Source organism: Perna viridis, chromosome 3 (assembly GCF_037379345.1).
Source record: "Perna viridis isolate PV_CMFRI_1.1 ecotype Kerala chromosome 3, ASM3737934v1, whole genome shotgun sequence".
Taxonomy (NCBI): domain Eukaryota; kingdom Metazoa; phylum Mollusca; class Bivalvia; order Mytilida; family Mytilidae; genus Perna; species Perna viridis.
This window is the reverse complement of record NC_142447.1, coordinates 31,049,021-31,076,362: the sequence shown is the minus strand read 5'-3', so window position 1 is coordinate 31,076,362 and position 27,342 is coordinate 31,049,021. Positions and strand designations below refer to the sequence as shown.

General features: G+C 33.1%; 2 protein-coding genes across 3 annotated transcripts in view; one reads left to right on the top strand and one right to left on the bottom strand.

Moving 5' to 3' along the window:
* LOC148621843 (uncharacterized) overlaps positions 1-26,328 on the bottom strand; it is a 38,857-nt gene extending 12,529 nt beyond the window's left edge. Inside the window, exons 1-10 of the mRNA XM_088576630.1 lie at positions 26,213-26,328; positions 20,807-20,899; positions 12,388-12,699; positions 9,842-9,970; positions 9,393-9,494; positions 8,890-9,006; positions 7,280-7,503; positions 5,036-5,279; positions 4,289-4,384; positions 3,732-3,914 (exon numbers count right to left, since the gene is read on the bottom strand). Of these exons, the coding sequence (XP_088432756.1) occupies positions 3,732-3,914; positions 4,289-4,384; positions 5,036-5,279; positions 7,280-7,503; positions 8,890-9,006; positions 9,393-9,494; positions 9,842-9,970; positions 12,388-12,699; positions 20,807-20,849 (1,450 nt within the window). The 5' untranslated portion in view covers positions 20,850-20,899; positions 26,213-26,328. The remainder of the gene's footprint in view (positions 1-3,731; positions 3,915-4,288; positions 4,385-5,035; positions 5,280-7,279; positions 7,504-8,889; positions 9,007-9,392; positions 9,495-9,841; positions 9,971-12,387; positions 12,700-20,806; positions 20,900-26,212) is intronic.
* On the top strand, positions 5,449-19,592 carry LOC148621844 (uncharacterized). 2 transcript variants are annotated; one of them, XM_088576631.1, is made up of 8 exons: positions 5,449-5,552; positions 8,792-8,853; positions 14,052-14,129; positions 14,473-14,550; positions 15,371-15,493; positions 16,347-16,475; positions 16,844-16,978; positions 18,972-19,592. In XM_088576631.1, coding segments are annotated over exons 2-8 (591 nt in total). In that variant the 5' UTR covers positions 5,449-5,552; positions 8,792-8,851; the 3' UTR covers positions 19,018-19,592. The 2 variants fall into 2 exon arrangements, with proteins under 2 accessions (XP_088432757.1, XP_088432758.1); XM_088576632.1 differs by having other exon boundaries at positions 14,047-14,129.
* Positions 26,329-27,342: the final 1,014 nt, after the last annotated feature.

Sequence of the window (27,342 nt, the reverse complement as noted above, 5' to 3'; positions counted from 1 at the left end):
AGACAGTCTAATGGATCTTGTTTTCAGACACCGATTTCGAACTTGGTACAGAAATAACAGGTTTTTATCAATTAAGATCGAAGATCAGAATTGATATAGCTGTCACAAGAGCCTATAGATTTGTAAAGCATGTTAGCATCTGAAACTATCTCTTACACCACCGCAGGGAAATAGTTCTATTGACATACATCGTTAACGTTCAAATGCAAACACTAAGGTACCCTTCACCGTTATTTCTAAAATGTTAGGATCAATTTCATGTTATTTACGCCAATAAACAAAACCAATACACAACTTTAACTTCGAACTAAATATGCTGATTAATTTGGTTTGAATTAACAACACGATCCAATACCTGTTGCTCATTTTCATGCATTACCCCATAAGACCAGTCCTTTACTTTCGATACTCAAGTTGTCTAGGAATGTTAGACGCATAATTAGCTATTTGATGTCAAGCTGGGACGGAAATCATTAGATATATAAAAAAAAAAACTGGTGTGCTGAGTACCAATCGGAAGAGGTCTTCGCATTTCATGCGGTGTTTGATCCAAATATTTACAAAAAGGGCAGTGATTACAATAGAGGGATGGGTCCCAGGCTATTATTAGCTCATATTTTGGCATTTTTTATAAACAAAAGGATGTCCCAATCCCCGAAACCATCTTCATGTATCCGTCACTGTTTCGTGCATTTCAGAACAGCAACAAGACCGTTATACCCAAAGAGTATGTTCTATTATTTATGGCCAGAGAAGATATATATATTTATATCAGCCGATAATTAACTGAAGCTGGATGAGAGGTGACAAGGGCAGGACTTAGACTTATTTCATTGATAGTGGCTTAAGTTTGAATGACTTTTACAGACGATTTCGACCTGACGTTCGCTAAATTAAATTTTCGACTTTTAACAATTTACAACAATCTTGTGTTTAGATGAGTTTGGAGTCCATCCGGGTTCTTTCCTTTATCTTGCCTCTATTTTTGCAATATGATGATTATTTGAGGGATGAAAATTCAAACAAACGGTATAAATTGATCCAGTACATGAGTACTTTGATTTTATAATTTTTGTAGTTGGTTTCAGCGGACTCGTCATAACTTCTTTTAGTTTTTCCGAAAGAGGCTGAAATCACACTGATTTTTGAGGCATTTTTTTTTCTTTCGTTTAGATTTTTTTCTGTTCATATTTCTGTTTAGTTTTCTGAAATATTACTAATAAAGCCGCACAACGAATTATAGAAATCGTCAACTTTATTTTAAAAATGTAGTTTTAGGTACTGATTGTATTCACGTACATGAAAATTACTGTGCGGTTAAGGAAAATAGCAAACCTCGATTTTCGTATATATGTTGTACGTTTTTAATTAGGATAATGCAGTAACAGTAGATTGTTAGTTTGACTTTGTTTACTACTCAGTGCATTTTCAAAATAGTATTTTATTTCACCATATAAAGACTATGTAGTTGAATGAATGAACTTTGCATTGAAAAAAAATTATTATTTATAAAACTCTTTAGTAAAGAACACAATCAAACGTGAATCACTCAAATATCCACGAGGATTTGTGGATTATTGTAATGAATTTACATTATCTAATGAAATATCTTTGTCAGACATGCGTTTGTTATCTTAAATGGACCATCAAATAAATTAATTTACAAATTATCGCTTTTTATATGGATATGTCATTTAATTGTGTGCTTCAAAATAAGTTCTCGCTGTGGTCTGATCTAGTGTTATTCTAAATTAACGAAAATGTTTTGCGACTTTTTAACTACCACACAAGTAATTAATACGTCACTGGCATACATCTCATACGGACAATATAAAGCACTAATACAATTTACATGTACACTGTATACGTTTATGACTATCAATATGAAGTTCTAATTTTGGCAAATTTAGTATACTATCCGAAAGCATGGAAGAATTGATTAAAAATAAATACTAAAAATAACTTTGAATACTTTGATCGCATACTTGGTTATAAACAGAACTTTGTTAATACACTTAATTTGTATTAAGGCGAGTTACCAAACAAGCAAGTAAATATATGCGAGAAATGGACGCCCAGAACTCTTTCGTCATCACCATTCACCTTAAAACACCTAGTTTCCTGAAGAAACCAAAAATCATTGGCAACTGGTGAGAATGGTCGAAAAATGGCAGCCATTTTAAAAATAGCCGCCTAAAAATGATTTCAATACTGCCAGTCAACTCAGGATATCATGCTCCGGGTAACAAAAGAATAGGCCTGCAGCAGCGCTAAGCTTGTCGTAAAAGGCGACTAAATAGTGCTCAGGAACCTAGCCAGGGGTTAGGCGCTCTGCCCACAGAGCAACTGGGATGTGTGCCCCAGGTGGTGGAATGGGGTACCCCTGGTGTGTTACATGCTGGAGATGTCAGGCCATAATACGGAAAACCTGACCGCAAGCCATAGTGGTGCACCGTGTTGGGAAAGATGCCACGTTCCTCGCACATTAAAGAACCCTACTGTGGTATTCTCCCGGAGTAGGAACCATAGGGCTCCGCCATAGGAGGCTAAATTGCCCGACCCTACCCACCTCTCCCTATTTCCAGTGGCAATCAAAATTTGTCGACCCTATTGTCCTTGTGTCCCATCCCTTTTTTATTTCATCATCATTTCATGTTCATTTTATCATCAATTTCAGTTCATCGTCTGAATATAGCTGAAATATTGCTGCTCGGACGTTAAACCCCAACAAACAAACAAACAGAATATCATGTTTATCTTCTGGATAGCTTTCGTGTTCCTTATTCTTCTATATTTGAGGGGGAAAAAAGAAACATTTTGACCCCTATGTCCTATTTGTAGTAACAACGGCCATGTTTTTTGACAGATGAAAAAAAAAATTAAAGATCGGTTTGTGGAGGACACTCTTAACAAAAGTCTGCCAACTTTAATTAAATTTTGTTGCAATTGGTTTCAGAGAGTTTTACACATTAAAACGACAAAAAAAATCTATTTCAAGGGCCATGAATCCTACAACAGACAACAAATCATTTTGAAAATTCAACGGTTTTTGAGTTTTTTGCAAAAAAAATGTATTTCGACCCCTATGTTCTATTTTTAATAACAGTGGCCATATTTTTTTTCACCAGTCATTTTGTGCAAGATACCCTAAAAACAGTTACACCAACTTTCATTATGTAAATTCTGTACAGCAGATTCTGAGAAGATTTTTGAAAGTAATAACATCAAAAACAGCAAAAAAAAAACGTCCGAAAAGGCCAATAACTCCAACATTGGTCAACAGATTTTCACCAAAATTTGACCACAGATAGATCTCATTATGGCGAACACTAACACATCATGTCAGAATTTGGTTAAACCTAGCGGTTTTGGAGATATATGCAAAAATCTGCTGTCTGACCCCCATATTCTATTTTTAGTAAATAAATTATGTCTTCTCAGACATATCCGCTTTCTATTTAATGCTTTATATAATATGCCCAGTTTTTCGTCTATCTCTTTCTCTAACGAAAAACTGGGCATATCATAAACAGCATTAAATAGCAAGTGGGCATGTCTGAGAAGACACATAATAACTCAAATATTGAAACAAAATGATTTAATGATTCTTTTGTAATTAAAAAAATCCTGGTCCCAAGGGCCTGTGTAAATAAAGTGAAAAAAGGACAAGTGAACGATTAAAAAGTAAGAACAGCCATGACAACTGTGATTATAAGTGTTATGTGTCTTACTCTCACAAACCAATGGGTCTCCTATCCAGGTTTTAGTGTGACTGCAACGTCTCTCATCACTTCCGTTAGATTTAACGTACCCAGGTTTGCAGTAGAACTGTAACGTTGAGTTGAAACTAAATTCCGTGCCGTGATACCCTACTATCGCCGTGTTGAAATCTGTTGGAGGCATGCATTGTACAACTGAAATTGTTTAATTCAAAAAAGTAAAGCACAAGCCTGAGATTCAGTTAAATATCTCAGATCTTTAATTTTAAGTGATCTTGATTGGTTGAAAGGTCTCTAGAAAAGTATATGCGTGAGGTGAATCGCCATAGCTGTTTTAAGTATAATTTCATAATTTTAACTGTCTTGATTTTCATAGAATTGTTCCTCTTTCAAGGGGAACTCAAGGGAACCAAGATTCCAAGACACACACACAACAAAGAATATGAAATTACAAAAAAACATTTAAACAGACAAAAGTTATTTGACAAAAAATATTTAGAACATAAATTATACTATATTCAAGTTAACAAGAAACTGCCGATTACTTACCTTTGAAAAAATATTCTTACCTGAGCCACAGAATTGTCCTTCCATTCCAGATGCCCCACAATCACACATTGGGCCTATACGTGTTGCAGAACAGCCAAATTCACCACAAACACTTTCTGTCAAATGTCATACAATGAGATTGAATTGGTCTTTAACTTGTGTAATTATAGCTATCTAATGATAGTTTTTGCATCGCTTTTGAAAGAACTTTGTTCTGTGTAATGTTGAAACCTAGTATATAAATGTTTGAAATAAGGCTTACAGTAGTGTCATTATTTTAGTACCCTTATTTTTATAAACATATTTTGAAAACTACACTTTCCAATGACATGCCAAAGTCAGTTATACAAATATCTTATTCATAGATATTTCTACACAAAACAAAAATCCCAAAGATATGCTTATCTGGTATTAGGTAGAGAACCAATCAGAAGTTCTGAGTTGGAATTTATGGTCGACAATATTTTTGGAATACCTATGGGAACCAATTTTGCGACATTCTTGGTCGATCTGTTTCAATATTGATATGAAGCTGGATTTGTACGTGGTCTACTACAGACATTTAGTCGATTATTAGTTTCAATACAGATCAATTAAAGAATCAGGCAAATCCTCGGTAAAAGTGAAACTTCAATAAAAACAAATTGTAGCTAGATCATTTTATTACTGGTCCTCATTAATTATGCCTATTGTACTACTACCTGCCTGATTCTTTCATAGACATATTTTGTAAAGTACTACATGTTAGAAGTTTCACTTTACCCTACCAGAATGGTTCAAGCTGATTCCCATGGCAGTGACCTCTACCCGTCTACTACAGTCGTTCATTGTCCCGTCACCCCACATTCCTCCCAATACTATCATACATCCAGGGGGTCGCCATAGGTAAACTGAATTACGTGAGACTCCATAGACCAGTCCATTATAATGACTTGTGCTATTGAGACTTGTTGATCCAGGAACATAAAATTTGTACCCGAATGCATCACCAGTGTCATATTCCGGTTTCATCTATGAAAAGTTACATGGTAGTTAATTAAGTTAATTACATTTAAATAATGCACATCACAAAAGAGATGGATTGTCAACCTGGGAAGTGTTAATAGTAAGCACGGGTATGGATTATTACAGGACCCACACATTTTAAATTTAACCTGTCTGAGTAAGAATTTAATCATTATCAAAACGTAATGCTTAACTTTAAATCAGATAATAAAAGATTACATCACAGATCTATATCAAATATTACATCAACGATCTTTAGTAATTCGGAGTTGTTTCGCAGTAAGTACATAGATTTAATAACTAATATTATAAATAAGAACACGATACATCAGGTTTTTACTATTCAATATCAAATGTTTATAATTACAATGTTTTAATAAAACTAATACTAAATTTTGCACTAATGATTTAATAGAATAAATTAGAATTTAGTACAAAAAAATAATTGGTAAGAAATGCAATCCCATTAATTCCATAATATTCAGTACATTTTGCATCACTTGCTTCATACAGAGTATAATTAGATCATTTATGCGGTCAGGGAAGGTTGTCAAAGCCAAGGGTGGTGTTGGGAATGGGCTCCCAACATCATTTTAAATGCCCCTTTCGGCGTGCGTCTCAAACAGCCTCTGACAACTTCAGTCCAACTCCAACATTCACGATGGGTTTACCAACTGGTGGACCTGGTCCGGTCGTTTCTACTGACTGGAGAAAGAGCGAAGGCGAGTCACTGGCGCCTTAAAACCAGATAGCCTCGATAGATGTGGTCGTAAACCTTGGAGGATAGCCCATCTAGGAGACGGAAAACTGATATAAAACCTCCGCTGCCTTGCAGCTACACCCTTCGACAGGGAAAGGTTTCAGGAGACAACCTCGAGGAAAATCCAGAACTAGGAATCTGTAACTTCCTTCCTGTACTTCCAGGATCAGAACTTCTGTTCAGAAGCTAAGGGTGAGGTAACCCCGACAGAAAACCTAGAGTGCTGAAGACAGAGGTGTTGGGCGATATAGCACACTCGAACAGACCACAACACCACGCACAAACAGCCAAAATGACACTTGAAACTAGATCATTTATGCTGGCACATATTAAAAACTGACTTAGATAAATCATTAACACATTAAACACTGATTTAACAAATAACCAACACATTAAACACTGAATTATTCAAATCACTAACACATTAAACACCGATTTAAACGAATCACTAACCAATTAAACGCCGAATTAAACGAATCACTAACCAATTAAACGCCGAATTAAACGAATCACTGACCAATTAAACGCCGTGTCAACCTTATCAATAACACATTAAACACAGAATAAACCAGATCACTAACACATTAAACACCGAACTGACCATCTTTCCTAAACAAACTATATTAATGATCATTACAGGACAAGTAGATTAGTTGTTGAAGTACAAATATATCCCTTAGTTCATATTCTTTGTTGCGACCGGGATAAGGTTCTACTGCTAATGAAAAACCTATTTAGACAAAGACATTTTGCCTTTAAATTCAAGTTGTCAACCAAAAAGTTCTATTGTTGTCGTCGTTACTAGATATAGAGTTTGAATTATCAATAATACAACGACTCCCATTAGTCATAAATATTCTTCACATTTCATCGGACTTTCATTCAGCGTAAAGCACGCCGAGCTTCTTACTATATAAAGGAAATACATACAAACGTGCAACAAAGAAATTCTCCTTAAACTAAAATGTACCAACGAATATCCTATCTGCTTTTAAGGTGTGTTCGGTTTCGTTTATAATTATTTTTCGGTCTGTTTGCTATGTCCGAAAAATGTTCTTAGTTACTTAATACAATGTAACTGGTTTTGTTTTGTCCTTTTGTATCGATTATTTTCATGCTATAGGTTATTGTGTTTTCCGGGTTGTGTGTATTATCATGTATGAACCAACGCATATCATTGTAATGGCGCGTTTTGTTTTTGCATTTATAAGGCATATGATCCTGTAGTATCTGGTATCTGACTTACCGTTAAAATAGGTAACAAATCGTCTGTGTTTAAATAGCCAGGTGTCGCCACCTCATTCAAATCCTGTGTCCCTTGACCTTTAAAGACACTAATGGAGAATTCTTTTGGACCAACTTCAAAATCTCCGAAAAAATAGCCGAACAAAGTGGCTGTGACATTGGAGCTGAAGCTTATTTCTCCAGATCCTGATATTCCCCAGCCATTAACTGCAGCAAATGGTACACCTGTAATATTTAAAATACCTGTTTTAACTTGACCGGAAAAAAATCCTTGCTATTCATTCGTAATTACATTGCATTGGTAGGTGAGCGATGTCATCTTCTGTCAAAACAACTCAAAATCTTTGTCTGAAGTGGTGCATGCAGTTAGGATGTGATTGTTTGAACTTTTAACGTAGGCGCACATCACTGTGTTGAAGGAAGTCTCACATATTCAAGTTGGTCGAGACATCAGGGATATATGGTGCATGTTCATGTAAATTGGTTACAAATAGCTATGTCCCTTATAGGCAAAGCCTAAAATTATAGCGAAAATAAAGTGCCAATAAAGGAGGATCCACATAAACATATGGAAATCCATGGATTAAAGCACATATCCAACCAAATCATGTTAACCTTTGCAATACCTTGAACATGCTTTTCAAAAGTATCTAAGGACTATGACATTGAGATGATACCCAAATGGTATTGAATTTGAAATTCTGAACTCTTTTGAGGCAATTTCTAAAATAAACGACTGATGTTTTTATACCAATGGTCTGATGACAATTTACATCATGGAATTTTTTTTAAATCAAACAGTATCGCACAGATGTGAATCGCACCCGTCTTTACTTATTTGACTTCTTAGTTTATTTTGAAGAAGAGTCATCGTACTGTTACTATATATGGTTCTTATTACTTTTGTTGTCGGCGCCCTTCAGAGCTTACTTAAAGGTGTGTCTACACTTGTTGAAGACCTTTTGGTGATCCCTGTTAGTATGTACTATTCATAAAAAGGTTATATGATGATGCATTTTTGCTTTTCTTCATATCTTTTTTGTCTGTTTCAAAGTGTGTCGGGGAGCTATATTATCGTGGCTAGACTAACCAGATATTACTAACTACTACTGTTACGGGTGTCCCTGGCAAAGCAGGACATGCTTACACATCTTCTGATGTAATTTTAGGTTTGTTTGGTTTTCTTTTCTGTGGAAGTTATATTTTCTAATGCTTTCGGTATTTTTGTGTGATGCCTTGCTTTTTCCTTAGTATTCTTATGTATTTGCATTCTACTCCGACGTTTCCGCTTTTTATACATTAATAAAGCGGATAAAATAATACTAATACATATGGATAACCGATGCTTTTGTCAAAACCAATTATAAACACCTTATTCAATTTCTCTAAAACTAAGCAATACAATTTTAAAGTTTTGTCAATTTTCAGTTGAGGTGAATTATGAGTAGCTCCATAATCGCAATAATAAACCATGTCATTTGTCATATTTATATAATCTGCGTACACATTGCAGGTGTGCTATATTAGGAACCAGGAAAAACGAGCCTATAAATTAGTCATAGAATGAAGTAAAATGTAGGTACTTAGTTATATATTGATGATATTTTATACCATTAGCTTCGTTCGTGCCACTTCCTCCTTTTGGAGCCCAGTAGCGGATGTTCTTGTTGTTAAAGGCAAACATGATACCACCAAAAGGTTGTGTAGTTGTGAGAACCTGTGCTAAATCTATATAAATATCGTAGATTACTAATCCATTACATATCAAATAACAATCAATAGAAATTTCTGTTAATCGAAAACTTATCGACAGAATTCACTATAGAAATGTTAGATCGATGATTTGAAAAAAAGTAAAATGATCGGCTTTAATTGCTGACTTTTCTTGAGTTTTTGTTCGTTAGGAATGAATAAAGATGTCTGAATAATCTACTTTTTTGATCATTTAAAATTAAAGGATGTAATATGAAAAAAGATTTGTTTAAAAAAAAAAGTCATTTGCGTAATATTTAGTTTATGTAGTTCTATGATTGTTTCTTCTTTTGTAGCATGTTTTAATAGGTATCGTTTAGTAGTTAAAGGTGTGATAGTAGAAGGACATGGATATTTCCTACCTTCGCCATGCACTAAATATGATGAATTTTGTAAACGAACGTGCACGATAAGTAGATCTAGGTCCAATAATCCGTGGGGTATTTCACCCTGAGTTCCATATACTGTAAATATTGATAAAAAAAACATCATATGAGAAAAAGTCTTCGTAGTCGATGCATTAACCAGAAACACACTTTTCTTTGAAAAAAAAATCAACACAACTATTATACTTTGGTTTTCTTTAATTGATCACTCTCAATAGCTGATCATATAATGCGTATTGTTTTATTTTTAAAAATTTCAAGCATGGCGACAGGCAATCATTTAATTCAGTGTTTCTCTTAACATTATGTTTACTCATTCAAATATTTGTAATGAACACTTTTTCTATCAATTTCATTTCCTTTGATTATTTGTCATTCTAACCATGCTGTTGGGTTACAAATTTAGTTAAATAGATACAAATTACCGTTATCTATCAGAAGACTTCGAACGAGTGATGGTTTACCAAAGGTGCACATTCTCCATGCTCGAAAACGAACCTCTCCAGTTTTAAATTTCTTTGGCATATTTGGGGGACCAATAGAATTACTGTCACCTAACAAAAGCAAATGAGGCTGATTATTCTCACTTATTTGAAAAAAGGGCAAGAGAACAATATCCACGACCAATATGATCATTTTGAATTTCGTATCATTAGTTTCCATTCATTTGTGGTAACAAAGTTTCATCTTTTTACTCATATATTATTTTAGAATTATCTCAGTTACAGGGACAATTATGTACCAGTCTTTGTAAGAATAATGCAAATTCTGTTATATGTGATACACCCCCAACAAGGCTACACATTGCTATTTTTGCTATTAAGTTGCTTTATAGGACTATATGATGAAAAGTGTAATTAATCATTTCAATCTGTCTGCTCATAGGAGATAATTCACATGGAAAAGCCAATGCTTTCTATTGTATTTTAGTATCATTTTAAGGGTTATATCCCTTATTTTTTTTTTTTTGGGGAATTTTACAGCACATTCTATATAATGTTTATCTCCGTTTATAGGAAATTCTGTTAACTATATCATCTTAAACAATTTATCAAAAATAAAAATATGTACGTGTTCCAACCATGAATTACATTTTGCATGTTAACTGGTGTGCTTCTTAACTCGTTCTCAACTTGAAACTGATACCCGTTTTTAGACGATGTTTGATCTCAGGATTTAGTCATCACCCAAAAAGCCACGTGGTAATCAACATGAACATAAGACAATATGGTGTGTCTATGTCGTGTACAAGTTGAAATTTCATACAAGTTGCACAATGTACAATTATTTATGTACATATTGCATCTTTACAACTTTTACCAAGAAATTTGTTGCGACTTGTACAACCCCTTTTGATTCAAAAGTTTTACCTCCAAAATTAATTCTAAACATTAACACTAATAAGTGTGAAAATTATGTAAGAATAACTAAGTAATGATTAATAAACCAATACTAAAAATGTTCAATTATGCTGATCAATCACTTTGAATAGATGTCAATGTCCCATCAGTAAGAAATGAGTAGTAGTTGTATGAAAATATAACATTATAACACCAGTGGACAAGGTTGCAAATGGCTGGTTATCAAAACGAATTCTACCAACAAATTCATATTAAGTATCAGTTATCCAAACATCGCGCGGGCGAGGAAACGTGACTTATCAGGACAACAAGCGCAAGCTGATTTGCTCACCAAAATGACAAAGAAAATGCTAAGTTTGTTAAGTGCTAGCGATAAAGTTATCATCCCTATTCTATCAGTTGACAAAGGTCCTGTTGATCAGAGAAACTTTGGAGGTATTGAGATGAATATGAATAAGCATTAAAGTAACAAAGCAGGAACTAGAGTATGACAAATTAAGGGATATATGAGTAGGCCACAAATCGAAGTTACAGAAGGTGTGCATTAGAATGCATTTGCTGTTACTTATGTTGAGTGTAGTTTGAGAGAGGTCGTAAGATGTCAGTGGGTTTTGGCATTGGTATTTCTATTGTCATGGTAAGAGGGACAGTTGTAGGACGGGGATGTGTAAAAACCGTAAGAATAAAGTACTATGTGATTTCAAATGTCATGCATGCTCTACTTGTAGTAACAGGTAGAATTATCATTTATTTAATTGATATTTAGCGAATATTTATGATTTTTTCATAATTTTATTATATTTTGTTATTGTTTTATAATTAAATCAGTTTCACACATTTGCATTCCGTATTTGATACATTTTGATACTAAAAAGTCCATAAAAAAGGCTGTACAAGTGGCAAACAATTTTATGATGAAGGTTGTACAATTTGCAACATGTATAGAAACAATCATATTTATTACAACTTGTATTTTCGTGTCACAATATAGAAAATTTGTCCAATGTTACCTTAATATATATAATATACTGACACATATGAGCACATAGTTTCTCTTTTTTCGTTTTTTATTATAGTTGACTTTTTAGACTTTTTTTGCAATTTTAGGTATATGTTTCTTTGAACTTGTTCTCGATTGATAATGTTCAATTGGTCTATTTTGTTTTTATTGCAAATATTGCGACAAGATCAATAAAAACATAAGAATTAGTAAAGCTTTGTATGGAGATTCTTTTTAAGATCCTGTTTCTTGGGGGGGGGGGCATTTTCTTATGTGTCGTGTAATTAGAAAAAAAAAGTTACCATAAGACGTATATATCCAAAGAAACCACTACCACAGAATACTTTGAATTCGCCAGTTATCGATAATCTTTACAAAAAAGGATAGTTATTCGTTCAATCTTTTAAAATTGTCAGCAAAACAAGTTTCCTTATTGGAATAACAATATTCTAACTTAGATTATTATTATCATTCAATTTTACCCTAATGATCATCAATCGTTTTTGCTCATATACAGCAATTTAAGGCCAGTATTGGTGACTTCATAAAAGAATATTTTCACAAAATTATCTAACCTTTTTATTTAAAAAGATTTGAAACAAACTATTACCTAGGAGAAGGACGTAACCATTGCATGACGGACAGTTACTTGGACCTGGGGCTATAATCCGAACATTTGATTCGTCGAACATATAGATCACACCTCCATACTCGGTGTTATAACTTCCAGATTGTGCTGAACTCTGTGCATTAAAGTAGTAGTATGTGCTTTCATGTTGAACCCTAATCTGAACATCAACCTTCATCGGTAATTCATTCAATGTATGAGAGCGGGTTAATTCTACCTCAGAATCTGCTCCATTAGCAGCAATATTCATCCATTCACTGACGACTGGCGGAGCTATTCCAAATGTCGTGTTCACTAAAAAATAAAACTTTGAAGAGTTAATTAAACGTTTTTTTTTTTTTTGTAAAAATAATTATTCTTTGTAGTAATTTTATGAAGACTTGAGATGTATTTGGCGAATTGGTCAAACGTTTTAAGTCATTTTTAAAAAATCCATAATAAACACGGTCTCCCCTTTATAATGTCCAATTACTTATCTTTAATTCTATTACACACATTACGATTCTACAAAACGAAATAAGTGATCAAGTTTTATTGGATTCTTATTGACATTATTTTAGATTAGTTAGTTGTTATGTATTTGTACTTACCGATTTGAAAATTGTTAAGTATTCAAATATTGACAGTCATAATTTGGAATTACATTTAACACTTACATCATAATGAAAATACTATACTGTAAGAAAAAAAATGTATATTTTTGACAATAATAAATGTGATTATCAGTCCTTCTTGCAAGCATCAGCAGTACAATTTTTATTGTATTCTCTATCTTTATTTGATCACTATATTGAATAATAAAAATATTAAGCTCATCCATACAAACCCTGCATTTATTATTACCGGTATAAATTTTATTTTTTTTTCTTTGAAAATGTTAATAATTCATAATTTAACTCAAGTTGCATAAAAATGATAATCTAAATTGAAAAGAAAATGTGTGGTATTTAAATGTTTGATTTATGAAAATAGACTTTTTCGTTTAATAAAAATAAAAGACCACCACTACAGATCCTTACAAATAGTAATTAGTATGAAAGATACCTTTGACTAATTTGTTAAGATTGCAGTTTTGCTGAAATTGTCGAAAAAGTAACATAATTATTGTTCACTATTTAATTCAGTGACTGACATCGGTTATAGATCTGTAAGATACGCTCATTTCTTTACCATGACAGTATTACGGAGGTGATATCGCTATCAAAATTTGGTGCTTTTACAATTTTAAGGCTATCAGATGAATAGATTCATCATACGGAACGTAATCGTTCATTTTGCACATTTCCACGTGTATGCTCGAGTTGATGGTGGTATATGTCGGAAAGGGGAGGGTAATGTGAATTTCAAAGGCCTTCTGAAGGTGATATATATATTGCTACAACATTGTAAAGTAAAAGGACTGTCTTGCATCCAAATAAAACCTTGTGTGCGTTAAATGAACGGAACCTATGGGTAATATCCCCTTTGCATTACAATTTATAACCGTTATTGGTTAATCCTACATTATCTAAGTATTTGAATGTGTTTCTCGCAGATTTAAATCTTAAATGGTAATTAATAATTCTAATCTCTTGGTATTTACCCCTTACACACAGTAATGCAGTTGAAGTTTTATAAATGTAAAAGTAAATAATTTTTAAGTGCAGGAATATGGGTCATAAACGGAGGAATAATGCTGTCAGATTATCACCTGTAACACATTCACCATCACCAACACTCAACTCGTAAGTACTGGAAGGTAATCAAATCAATATAAGTACAGAAAGTAAGTAAAATCAATCTTAACACGGTATGTTTTAATAATTTATAAATATGCCTACTCAACATCATAAATAATGCAGTATTAAAATGTTGGTATACAATGAAAACTAAACTAAAACAAACCTCTGTCTATGTTGAGACGCATTAACTGCATGAAGTTACATAGAATTATTTACTTTTTCAACGTAATTATGGATTCATTTATTTGTGTTGGAACAAATTAATGAAACATGAGTGAGCATGTAAACAAATAATACTGTGATAAATACTTTATTCTAATAAAGTGTGTTTTATTTTTCTATGAAGAGAACGTTTGAATGCATTGTCAAAGCCTAAACAGCTCCAGGATCGATGGCTTATAACCGGTTCGCCAACACATGTTGGGTAAGACATAACATGCGTTAGATTTAGAATGTTAACACGTTTTGTGGAAAGATTACCGCATACCTCTAAACTGTGTTGACTAATTTGATAAACTCATGCTGAATAATCTTAAAGATGTAACAAGTAAAATTACCACGCCGAGTCCTGTTGATCAAAACGATCACTCTTCCATATAGGGTATCAATAATACAGCTTCCTAAATAATGTACTTTTTAAAAAAGTTAAGAACAAAATAGAGACAAGTATATCATACATGTACTGAGAACCCCCTTCCGTACTACAATATACGAAATGGGGGCTCTGACAAAAAAGTTGGTACAAGAAGTATGATGATGCAAAAGGATTGGGTACAATCACAGAAATAAAGCGTTTGTTTTGCTATTCAAAGTGTACAAAATAACAACAGCGTCCACTAATCGACCGAACAAATGTATTCATACATTCAAAAGTTCAGGTCAAAACAATATGTCGACCAATTTTAACATAACTAACACAATACATCCAAGTAAAAGTTTTCTATGATAAATCATGACAGTCTAAAAATAATTATTTATAAGATTATCATAAGATTTCTCATTTGAAAAGACGTCAAAGGAGATATTTTATGTCGTATCTTAGTCCTAAGTATTACAATGATTTGACTGTTTATGATAATTTTGTTGGTTAAAGGTCAGATCAATGATACAAGGATATCACTACTACTTACAATACCAAGTATATGTTCAAAAAAGAAGTAAAAGTCACTTTCAAACTGGATGATACTGGTTTGTAGTTCTATAGTTACTATTTCAATATTCTTTCCTCTTTTTTTGGTTTAAAGGTTAAATGTAAGATGGGGATCACAACAAACATTACGGCCGATTCCTAGAAAAATCCCTATGGCAAGTGAGAGAGTTGTACTTCTGTCTAAACCGAAAAGAAACTTCCGAAGTGAAGATATAAAGTAAGTACAAAACGGTCCTTACTTGAAATAAGTAACCCGTGAACGCTGATTTACTGATGGCATTAACATTAACAAGGCACTGTCTAATCCTAGTTATACGATACAGGATTCATTTCAATAAAATACGATATGACGAAGGTATAGACAAACAAAATCATCTGAACTGGAACAGAATACATCAAACATTTGCTTGGGTAAAGAGTAATTAAAACACAATTACCGAACTTATAGACAGGAACTCTAGGGTATAGTAAAAACACAATTACCGAACTTATAGACAGGAACTCTAGGGTATAGTAAAAACACAATTACCGAACTTATAGACAGGAACTCTAGGGTATAGTAAAAACACAATTACCGAACTTATAGACAGGAACTCTAGGGTATAGTAAAAACACAATTACCGAACTTATAGACAGGAACTCTAGGGTATAGTAAAAACACAATTACCGAACTTATAGACAGGAACTCTAGGGTATAGTAAAAACACAATTACCGAACTTATAGACAGGAACTCTAGTAAAAAAAATAGTCAAAAGAAGTCAGTATAACAAATGACAATAATGACAATAACGAGGTAAAAACAGGAAAGTTGGAAACAACCTTAATTATCACGAATTTGTGCAGGTATTTCCGATGAAATAGTGGATTAAACCAGCTTTTAACGCGCACTGAACCTCCCACTTCCTTTATGGTTCATTGATTCAAATTACAATGTATATATGTTGTGTATGCACATTTTAAAATTTTTAAAAGTGTAAAATCAAATAGAAATGCAAATATGGTTTTGTTTTGTTTTGTTTTGGTTTGGTTTTTTTTTTGGCATTTTTTCTTTTTTTTTTTTTTTTTGTAGACCTTTGTATTTCTACAGCGCAGGAAGACCTTCCTTTATTACAGAACCTAAAACAGTAAAGGAGGCAAATGATAGAGTAAAAGAATTAGCGAGTCCAAAACCTACACATAGTCGAACAGACACGGTCAGGTAACTATGATTTATAGTTAAAAATAAGCCTTGGTGTGTGAATTTGTAATAAAAGTAGCAATACCTGGGGGGGAATTAACACCAAAGGACAACAGACAGAAAGGAACAAAGCGTACCGCACAGAAGAACTAAAACGTAAACACAGAAAATTGAACTGCGCGAACTTGACTGAAACTTTCTTCTTTAAACAGAGGCAGCAACTAAAGTGGCTCCAAATGTTTAGACTGTGTCTGTTACTGAACCCATGTCCCCTAAAAGGGATTTTCATCATTTTGATAATGTTTTTATATTTGTATTTATCATCTTGGCGTTGTTGCCGAAAAAAAATATCCAAAGATATCCTACACTGTGATTTACTATTTTAACAGTCCCCAATTTTACTATGGCTGTGGCCGACCATCCATTGTTGGACCCAGGTTAAAACCTTTGATAAAGAAAGCTAGTATACGGGTGGAGGAGCTCGCAAGACCCAAACGGCTACACGAACAACACGTACTGCACAGGTAAACAAGTTTTTCTGTTGATCATACTTGGAGACGAACATATGAAATGTCACAATTGTACGATTCATTCAGATTATTACATTGAAGTTCAACATTTACTTCCCAATATACCTTTCATGACACAAACCAAGAAACAGTACAGAGTATCACTTTTTAATTGTCACTATTTTATTAATCAACCGGATGATCATATTAAATGTATTCCCTTTAAATATGCATGCATTGTATGAAACATAAAAAAGTAATAAGGTGAAATTCCTTAATTCTTAAAAAGAGATTATTGAACATACATTTTAAGAGAAATTAAAAGGATATTACACTAATCTAAGTTGATCAAGTTTAGACTACCACAAGACTTCATTATGTATTCTTAGAGGTAACTCGTGTTTTAGAAAGGTGAATTGTAATGATAATTTGATATTTTAGGTTAATATTGTTGGTTTAAGGTCAGATCAATGACATATTTTATTTATTACTTCCTATATTACCAATTATATGTTCAAAGAAGATTTGATCGTTTTGCTTGTTTCATTTGGATGCTTTAAGTTAGACCATACCTAATATTTCTAGTAGATAAATTTTCCTAGTTTTTCTCAAAGATGACCCTGAATAAACAAACTTTACAATTCTAATTTAAAGACATCGAACACCGAACTTGATTTTGAGATACAATATAATTGAGCCTTATCAAAATCAACATTTGACTATATTTTATATGGATTCTGTAGACAATTTTCAATATTTCGCAAGCTTCTTAAAAAATGGTAAATATGATTTATCACAACGAAAGTTGGGGGATATAGTACTCTCTATATGCAATATAAAAAAAAACAATTCCCTACACACATTTTTTCGACGCTATTGGTATAGTTTCGCTTTTTACTCCCGACCTTAAAGACGCTCTTCATGGAAACGCAAGTCACCTGATCGCAAGTCTGCTTCCCGATTGGCCAAAAAAAAAACTGTATCGAAAATTAAAATTGCGGGCTTGAGTTATTTCGTGAATGAAATGTAGAAAATTATAAATAAAAAGAACAAATTTTACAGTGTCGGCTATCTTTTTTTTAAGATAGTACTTGTTTTAAATGTGTATCGTTCATGGTCTTATTCTAAGTAATACCGTGATACAGCGGTACCACTGATACAATGGGAACATACTATACTCGGAAGCAAATCCCCCACCCAAAAAAATCAAAATAGACAAATTAATTTCTAATCCTATAAAAAAGTCAAGCTTGATGGTAAATATTGTGCTCAAGGATGAAAATCAATATAGTTTTTTTTACGAGAATGGCAAATGTTTTTCAATACTTAATGAATAAATCGGAAAAAAAAATAAAAATGAAAATTTAAATTTAAATTTCCGATTTCATGGGGGAATGGCCCTTACATGATCTAGCAATGCATAAGTATCGGAAATGAACTGAAATTTCTGGGTCTTTTATCCCACTATTCTCTACAGTTAGATTCATGAAGAATTTATTGTAATTATATAAAAAAAAAAAAAAGAATTTATTGTCGCGATAATCAATGACATTTTATAATATGAAATAGTTTAATTTCCCGTTTACGCTATATCAATACAATATTAAAGTGGTTTAACTGCAAAATTTTGAGAATGAATCAAGACTAAAGTGATCGTAAATGTTAAATACATATTAGACTTGGATATTGTCTCATTATCACGAAGGTGACAACATGGGAACTTAGTACTATGCATTATCATCGGTACTCTTTTGTCGTCCGCTTGCAATGCATAAAAATATTAAACTATTGGCATGCAGCACAACGACATTCCAATACCTTCAACAACGGAATTTAATCGCACACTATATAAATGATGAATAAAGGACATAATTATTTTATCCTCAGCCGCTTCTCAATCTTTAAAATAAATATTGTCAAATATCAAATTGTCAACATTGTCCCCAAAAAAAGACCAAAAATGATGATATATGTATAAAAATCCTTCAAATATATCTTTTTATTTCAGAGAAATGGTACAACCTATCAACTTTTCCAGCTCTAAACCACGATGAATGCATTCGTATTGTCTGTGGTTGCAATAAGTCACGGACATGAAAGATAATTTGTTACAAAAACTGTTGATAAAATTGTCTTAATTTGGAAATTTTGTAAAGATTTCTTTTTGCTTTTTCTTGTTTATGAAGACAAAAATACTTTGTATTCATTGAATTTTAACCGGAATTTGAAGTTGAAATTCATAAGTTACAATCGAATGTAAACCCTATGATAAAACCATGCTGAGTGTATCACAGCATGGAAGTACATTGTAAAATAAATACAGCCATGATAAAACGGACGAAAGGGGGAAAACAATCGTCGAGTACAAAACAAATAAATTCACAAATAGACAAAATAAACAGTACGAACCCCACTAAAAACTCGGATTAAATTGTGAAAGAGCAGTTCCTGCATCTAGCTGGACTACAACAGTGTTGATCGTTAAATGTCATGTCCACCGAAAAACGGAGAAGAAGACAAACGGAAATCGTACTTGCACTTATGTTATTGTGTCGACCTAATCAATGAGCGTTGTTCTAACATTTAATTGTTAACTTTGTATTTAGGTTTAAGTAAATCTCTCGCCAGAGCTTGCATCTACTAACTATAATTGTGTGTAGTTATAGCAGTGTTGCCCTTTGTGTAACCCAGAGCATCTCGAAAGAACAAAATAATAGAGTCGTAATGCGCGTGGGTATATTTCATAATCCAACTTCCGACAGTTTTTAAGTGTTATATTTTTACCAAAACAACATTAATTTAGTGATACAAATATTTAGCTTTCTTCATTTTGTATCTGTGTTCTTTGCTTCCAATTTCACTTTTCAAATGTGACACATTTCCCGATTCTGTATGGGACATTTTTTCTGTGAAATTAGAGATTGACAAAATGACTGTATGAACCTTTTTATTTGATAGGGCAAATATACATCTGCAGTTACTTGGTATTTCTTTATATTTGTATAATTTATTTTAAGAAAAAGTTAACCTTGGACAAGCCAAACATGTCGAATTAAAAAAAGTTATAACAAGTGTTTAACTTACTTAAATCGTGATTTTTTAAATATATATTTTCGTTATTTTTCTGTACTTCCATATACTCGAGAAAAAAATAATTAAACATACACACAAAAACTTTTCAACAAATCAAACTGAGAGTATTTCGAGCAATTGCATACACCCGTAATAATGATCATACCAAAATAAGTCACTGTGCATCTCTATAAAATGCTTCCGTCAAGTGAATAGTTGCAGAGAAAACTGCTCCTTGGATGACGCGTGACAAAGAATTTGTTTTGAATCATTGAACTTCTGTCAGTCCGATGGAAATGCAGAATAGCAAGTGCACAATGGTACTACGTAATTAAGATTAATGCAAAGTTTCATCGAGTCGAGTTCCATTGAGCAGTTTCGGAAAAGATAGATAATGGTTTCCGTTTGGTTGACGGATAATTAAGTCCATGTTTTGCTTTAAGAAATGCACTATGATGCGTTCGAATGTGTGAAATTCATGGAATTTCATTCAGCGGCCTTAAAGGAGTTGCGGGCGAAAACCAGTGATAGATGAGCGAACGAATAAACGGACAAACGAACGGAGTGACAGCATAAACTATAAACGCCTATATAAATTGTCTTAGGATTCTAACTCAAAATGATGAAAAATTAACAATAACAAACGCAAAACAAAACAAAACAGAAAAACAACAAAAAAATAAATGAATAAATAAAAAATACACACAAAATCGTTTCAACAAAACAAAAAAGTATTTTGAACAAATGCATACACCCATAATACGATCTTACCAAAATAAGTCACTATGCCGAAAATTTTCTTTAATTCCATCATTCGGTATGGGGAGAGTCAGACCATTTTGTTCGGCTACTTAGCTGTGTTACCTAAAGGGAAGAGAAGTAACTATAGATTATTTCGACCTTCCATATTTGTATTTTGTCTACTAATATTTACTGGAAAGTAATTATGTTTTGTATTTACCTGTCAGTTCATTTTCAATATTTGTTTAGCGGTCTTGTTTTAAGAAATAATAAATGATTATTCTTGTCATCTAATTCGGTCTTTTTCATCGCACTTCCAATTGTATAAGTACCAGCAGGTTTGTATAGATTTTTCAAAGTGAATGATTAATATATGAACTATAAATATGAATTTTAAACTCGTGAAAAGGATTAATTACTTGCATTCTCAATACAAAAAAATACATACGTAAGCAAATTTGCACATGTGCACATTTATCTGGATTTTTCATAAATTAAATAGATAAATAAATCTAGGCAGTAGTCAAAAGAAATAGTCTAAAAGGAAAGTCCGTATCACCAATGGCAATATCAGGGTAAAAACCGGAAAATTAGAAAACCGCCGTAGTCCTGACTTGGTACAGGCATTTCAAAATGAAAGGTGTGTTAAAGCATGTTTTGTAGCATTTAAAAGTACATGTACATGGAAACTTATAATTTCCTGTCATATACCAATCATATTTAAATGAATATACTCCTGTTTAGAATCCAGAGAAAGGTTCTTGTGAATGGAACCCCTCCATTTTTGATGGAAAATTTTGTTAATTAGACAGACATTACCAAATAGGAGACTCTACCCCTACCCCTCTGGTTCCGCCCTGGGTTTCTATAACTGGAATTAAAAGTACCCATTGTTGTATAAATTCAATTGTGTACAGCCTGTATCTATCTATCAAGAGAAAAAAGGTCACTATTACCTAGCTGAAAATAACTAAAATGTGTATTTTGATTTATGACTATATGTCTCCAAATGTCCAGGGTGAGCATGATATAAAAGCGGCTTTGGACTACTTTGTGCATACATGTATTTAAAAATAAATGTTTTGATGACATATGCTTGGTATCTTTGAAATCAAACACACGAAAAAGATTTTTTTTTATATGGCCTTATAAATAAAATCAGCCAAATGTCTCATTCAAAACAAAAATCATGGCTACTATTCCGGATTACAATTCTTAAAAGGACATTGGCGTGGCAAATAACGTCTAAAGATTTTCGAAAAACAAATGGTCCTAGATTTGGAAAAAAACGAAATTGGTAACTCAGAACACATAGAAGAAAAAAAGTTGCATCACAAAAACTTTAAAAGTAGAAGTTTTGCCTTGTCCTCCAATTCAACACATCATATTTTTCTACCAGCTTACCTTTTTTTGCGGCATTTTGAAGAATAAATATACTACTAACAATTTTAGACTAATATTGGTACCTTTAGTTTGATCCGCGCAGAATTCTCACAAAAAACAAGGGTATGTGAACTTTACTATCTGTAAATCGATCTAGAAAAATACTCACCCAAATGCATGTTCAAAAACAGTTTACACACGCGAGTAAAAGCGTTCGTGCGGACGAACTCGCACCCGTATGTTAATTTACATGCATGCAATCATGTGAAATTTTGTCATAAGAATGGGACATTAGCTAAGTTATGTAATTATCAAATGATAAAATGAATATGCACAAAATAAGCCTAATCACGTTATAATGAAGTCACGGAGAATGTGGGTATAAGTGGCCAATTTCAGGCGATTCAGCACTTACATGATGTCACTCTATGGGAAACTTGTAATATTGGTACTAAATACTGGATAATTCAGGAATGATATTGAGGAAATCAAGATAAAAAAGCAACAGACGTTATATGGAATAATACATAATATGAAACTTAAATTAGAAGGGAGGAAAGATCACGTACGTCCTATGTGTTTCTAGAATCAATCGTTCATTTCATTTTCTAGTAGTCCAGGGAAGAAGAAAAGGGTATACAGCTGTCTTTAATGGTAGCGTTGGGCACATCATAAAAATGTTCACGAACTCCGAATTAAATCAATATTCTATTTTAAAAAGTACATATAATGTGTATATTTAATAAATTAACCAGGATACAAAAACTCTGTATATAACCAGCAAGCATTTAAATCGCGTTTAAGTTTCCAGTTAAACAAGAAAAACTGTAATTAAAACTCATTTAAAGGGTAACTCAACAATGAAAAATTCATTCAGTGGTGTTGAATGAGTTTTGGATGCAATATAGTGATAGATGTGCGAACGAATGGAAGGACAGCATAAACTCTATATCCTTATATAAATTATTTTAGAATGCTAAATAATACGACGCGTGTCGTAGATTTAAAGACGCTCGTCTTGCGTATCAAGTATTTGAACGTACTTTTGTCAGTTAAAAAAAAAGAATATGCAAAAGTCAATTATGCCAACATGACAACAAAAATACTGAATCCTAATTTTTTTTTTCTTAAATTCATTTTCACGCAGTTATGATAAGTTCAAACTTTGTGTGACTAATATTACCTTTTTAATGTTGAATTATCAATTAACTTTTATCGAGTAAACAAAAACATTAAGAAAATCAGACTAAAGTCTTCAAAGTCGTTGATCGTCATTTTTTTTCTGCCGCTGATTTTGGCTTACTATAGGCCATCAACATCCGAAATGGCACGAATGCTATATGCTCCAAAATCGGGGAACTTCCGCTAGAATCTTGATCCCCTCGATTTGAATACTCTTTCACAACCGTGATGACCAATTCTTTCAAAACAACTGATACCAGGAGTCAGATTAAACAACTGGCAACGGCTTTATATATGTAGTTATCGGGGCCCTGATAATGTATAATTTTGACCTATATAGTTTATTGTAACGAGCCCCTGTGTTTGAATCGAAAACTGGGTAAGGCTAAAAACCACTAATTCCACTTTCCATAGGCTTCTATGCTAATTTCACAATATTCAATGGCTTCTCTGGACTTTACCTTAACTTTAACCTGCAGAGGACTATATATCAGCATGATTCTACATATGTCAGCTCACAATCCTCAGAATGGCATGTGGGGTTAGCAGACTTGCAGTGCAGTACTGGTCACCGGAAGTGAAGGGTCTATAAATAGCATGGGAAATCCCAGTGTTTTCACAAGATAGGGGTATATTTAAAAATCATTATGGAGATTAGGCTTCACATCACAAGAAGCAAAATGCACCTATAAAATGTACAGAAATGTTTTCCCTTTCAGAAACTGTTTAAATTTTTTAAATAAGATGAGATCTTTTTCCACAGCACTATGAGGAACAGGGGTAATTTCTGCGTAGGACTATTTTTGCGTAGGTTCCAAATGCTCATTGGTTGAATTGGTGGTCTGTAACCTAAAGAGTCACTTTTTGTCTTAGAAAAAATAAATAACTATACAGGTATCTTCCTACACACATACTGAATGCATTTGCAAAGTTTCAGTGAAATGTGACAAGCACTTTTTTAAATATTTGATTTTTAAATATAGGGTAACCAAGTTGTGCGAGCAAAAAAGTGACAATATTCTACCATACTTAAATGCATTAAATATTTGCAAAGAACTTTTTCTGACTTTTCAAATAAAAAATATCAATCACAACTTGTTTTTTAACAATATTAATGAAGAAATAGTTTTAAAAGTAATCATTTTCTGAGAAATTGGTCTATTTTTAAAAAATTATTTCTGACATGCCTCCCCCTTTTTCTTGATCACATGTCAAAAATCCTAAATCTTTAAATTTTCACAAAAGGTGATATATTTGGCTTTAAATTTGTAAATACAGTGTTTTCACATTAAAACATGACCAGTAAAGGGCACCTAAAGCAAAAAAAGTACTCAATAATGGATTTTCCATGTTGCCATAGGGGAATGCTGATATGGCCTTAGCCACAGTAATGAAAGTGAGTTTTTCCTCATTTCTAACCTAATTTTTGCTCAAATCTACACAAAACTTGATTTCAAGTGCTTATTACCACCATATTTAGGTAAATATAGCCCTCAAAGTTTAATATTTGATATTTTTACTAAATTTTCTACACTTTTTACAAGATAGGACATAAAAATCAGCCAAAAAGACCAATTTTCAATAATTTGGACCTATAACTTAAAAAAATGCATATTTTGAAGGATTTTTGTAGTGTATTCCTCTCATGGCAAAGTTAACAAGATCTTCAAGTAGTTTAAAGCTATTTCAAAAAACTTTTCATTTTGCCATGGCTTCTTGTTAAGGCTAAAAACCACTAATTCCACTTTCCATAGGCTTCTATGCTAATTTCACAATATTCAATGGCTTCTCTGGACTTTACCTTAACTTTAACCTGCAGAGGACTATATATCAGCATGATTCTACATATGTCAGCTCACAATCCTCAGAATGGCATGTGGGGTTAGCAGACTTGCAGTGCAGTACTGGTCACCGGAAGTGAAGGGTCTATAAATAGCATGGGAAATCCCAGTGTTTTCACAAGATAGGGGTATATTTAAAAATCATTATGGAGATTAGGCTTCACATCACAAGAAGCAAAATGCACCTATAAAATGTACAGAAATGTTTTCCCTTTCAGAAACTGTTTAAATTTTTTAAATAAGATGAGAACTTTTTTCACAGCACTATGAGGAACAGGGGTAATTTCTGCGTAGGACTATTTTTGCGTACGTTCCAAATGCTCATTGGTTGAATTGGTGGTCTGTAACCGTAATATTACACAAAATCAATGCTAACCGATGATTTCATCTTTTAATGTAAAATTCCCGTTCTCATACAAGCAATAAACACACATAGACATGTGTATGCTACTTTTTTCTGAAGAGGTACTTTTTAACAATCTTTGGGTCGCTTATAATATTGACCAGGGAACTAGATTAGGAACCAAATTAAACAACTGGCAATGAATATTTATAGATATCGGGGGCCTACTAATGTATATGTACATGACTCATACAGTCTTGCAACGAGCCCCTGTGCAGAATCGTAAACTACGTAATGTTCAATGCTAACCGATCATTGCATGTAAATTTTCATACAATCAAGAAACACACGTAGAACACAAGTGTATGCTATTGAAGGAGTACATTTTTTTCTCGTATGAAGCTAGAACTATGACGCTATTGCGGTAAACACGGCACAGATCTGCAACACAACGAGAGGTATTAATATACAGTGTATAATTATGCAAATCGTATGCGAATATAAAGTACTGAAATTACGACTGCAAGAAGACGCTAACAATAGTAGCGACTTAAAAATGTTATTGTGTGTTGTAAAATTCTCAAGAATTGGTTGGAATGAAATACGGGAGTATTCAAACATCAATCAATTTATATATTTACGACATACATGTTATGATAGAGTCAAGTTTTATGTGACTAATCTTACCTTTAATTGTCAAATTATCAATGCACTTTCACCGCTTTTACAGAATTGCTGTGATATTCACACCATGGTTCCACTTTAATGTGTTGTATACAAAACGCAAACTTCAACTCAATTAAATTGCATGTACATTATTGAGATATAAATCAATGCTACTGCATGGTTGTTTTTGAATTCAATTCATGAGATTATACGAAGCTTCAAATATAATTCGAATTCCAAAATAAATCAGATTTACAAAAAAAAATCTTCAATATTTTATCAAATATATTAATCCTACACGAATGGCCCATTAGTGCTACGTGAAACTACTATTTCATGAAACGTATGGCATTGTACTATTCAGGAAGGACTTTACACATCAAACTTAATAAGTTCGCGATTATTGGCTCGGTTAATATACCTTTCGGGATGCAGAGCTGCTTTTATAATTAGCTTTGTATGTTCACATGGACACCTATCTATTATAAACTATTGTACTTTCTACCAGAAATTAATCCGGACTTCTACATGGTTGTTAGACTCAAGTCATTCTCAAACACGATAATTTAATGAAGCATCAAGACTTTAACAGCAGGCTCACCACTAGAAAAACACTGTCTGCAAAACTTACTACATCCAATGTTTATTATCGGAGGTAGACGTAGAAAATAATAACAGTAATAAGACCTATACTTCTACCAATCTCTCTAAAGAAGAGATGGCGGACTCCTGGGCCCCACGGGAGTCCATACGGACAACGCTATATAGTTTTATCTGCAAAATGTACCACCAAACTTCTTTCAAAACTGTTAACTACTATGCTCACAGTTGTCGTAGCGGGACTCCGATCCTACCGCGACTCTTGTTGCTCCCGTGGTGATGTTGCTTCAGTATGGATCCCGAGAAATTCGAATGATCTTCTGTAAACCCTCAACGCAAGATTATTATCAGAATACAGTGGCATTAAAACCTATGGTTTTTCAACTCTTTTTACTTCTGATCCCCGTACTCGGATGGAGTCCAGACTCGAGGACGCTGTGCGTCCTTGTTGCTCCGGGAGGGACGGTGCACCTAGATGCAGATATGTGGTTCTTGGCGGCGGTTATTTGCAAAAAACTGCCATCTGACCCCTATGTTCTATTTTTAGTAAT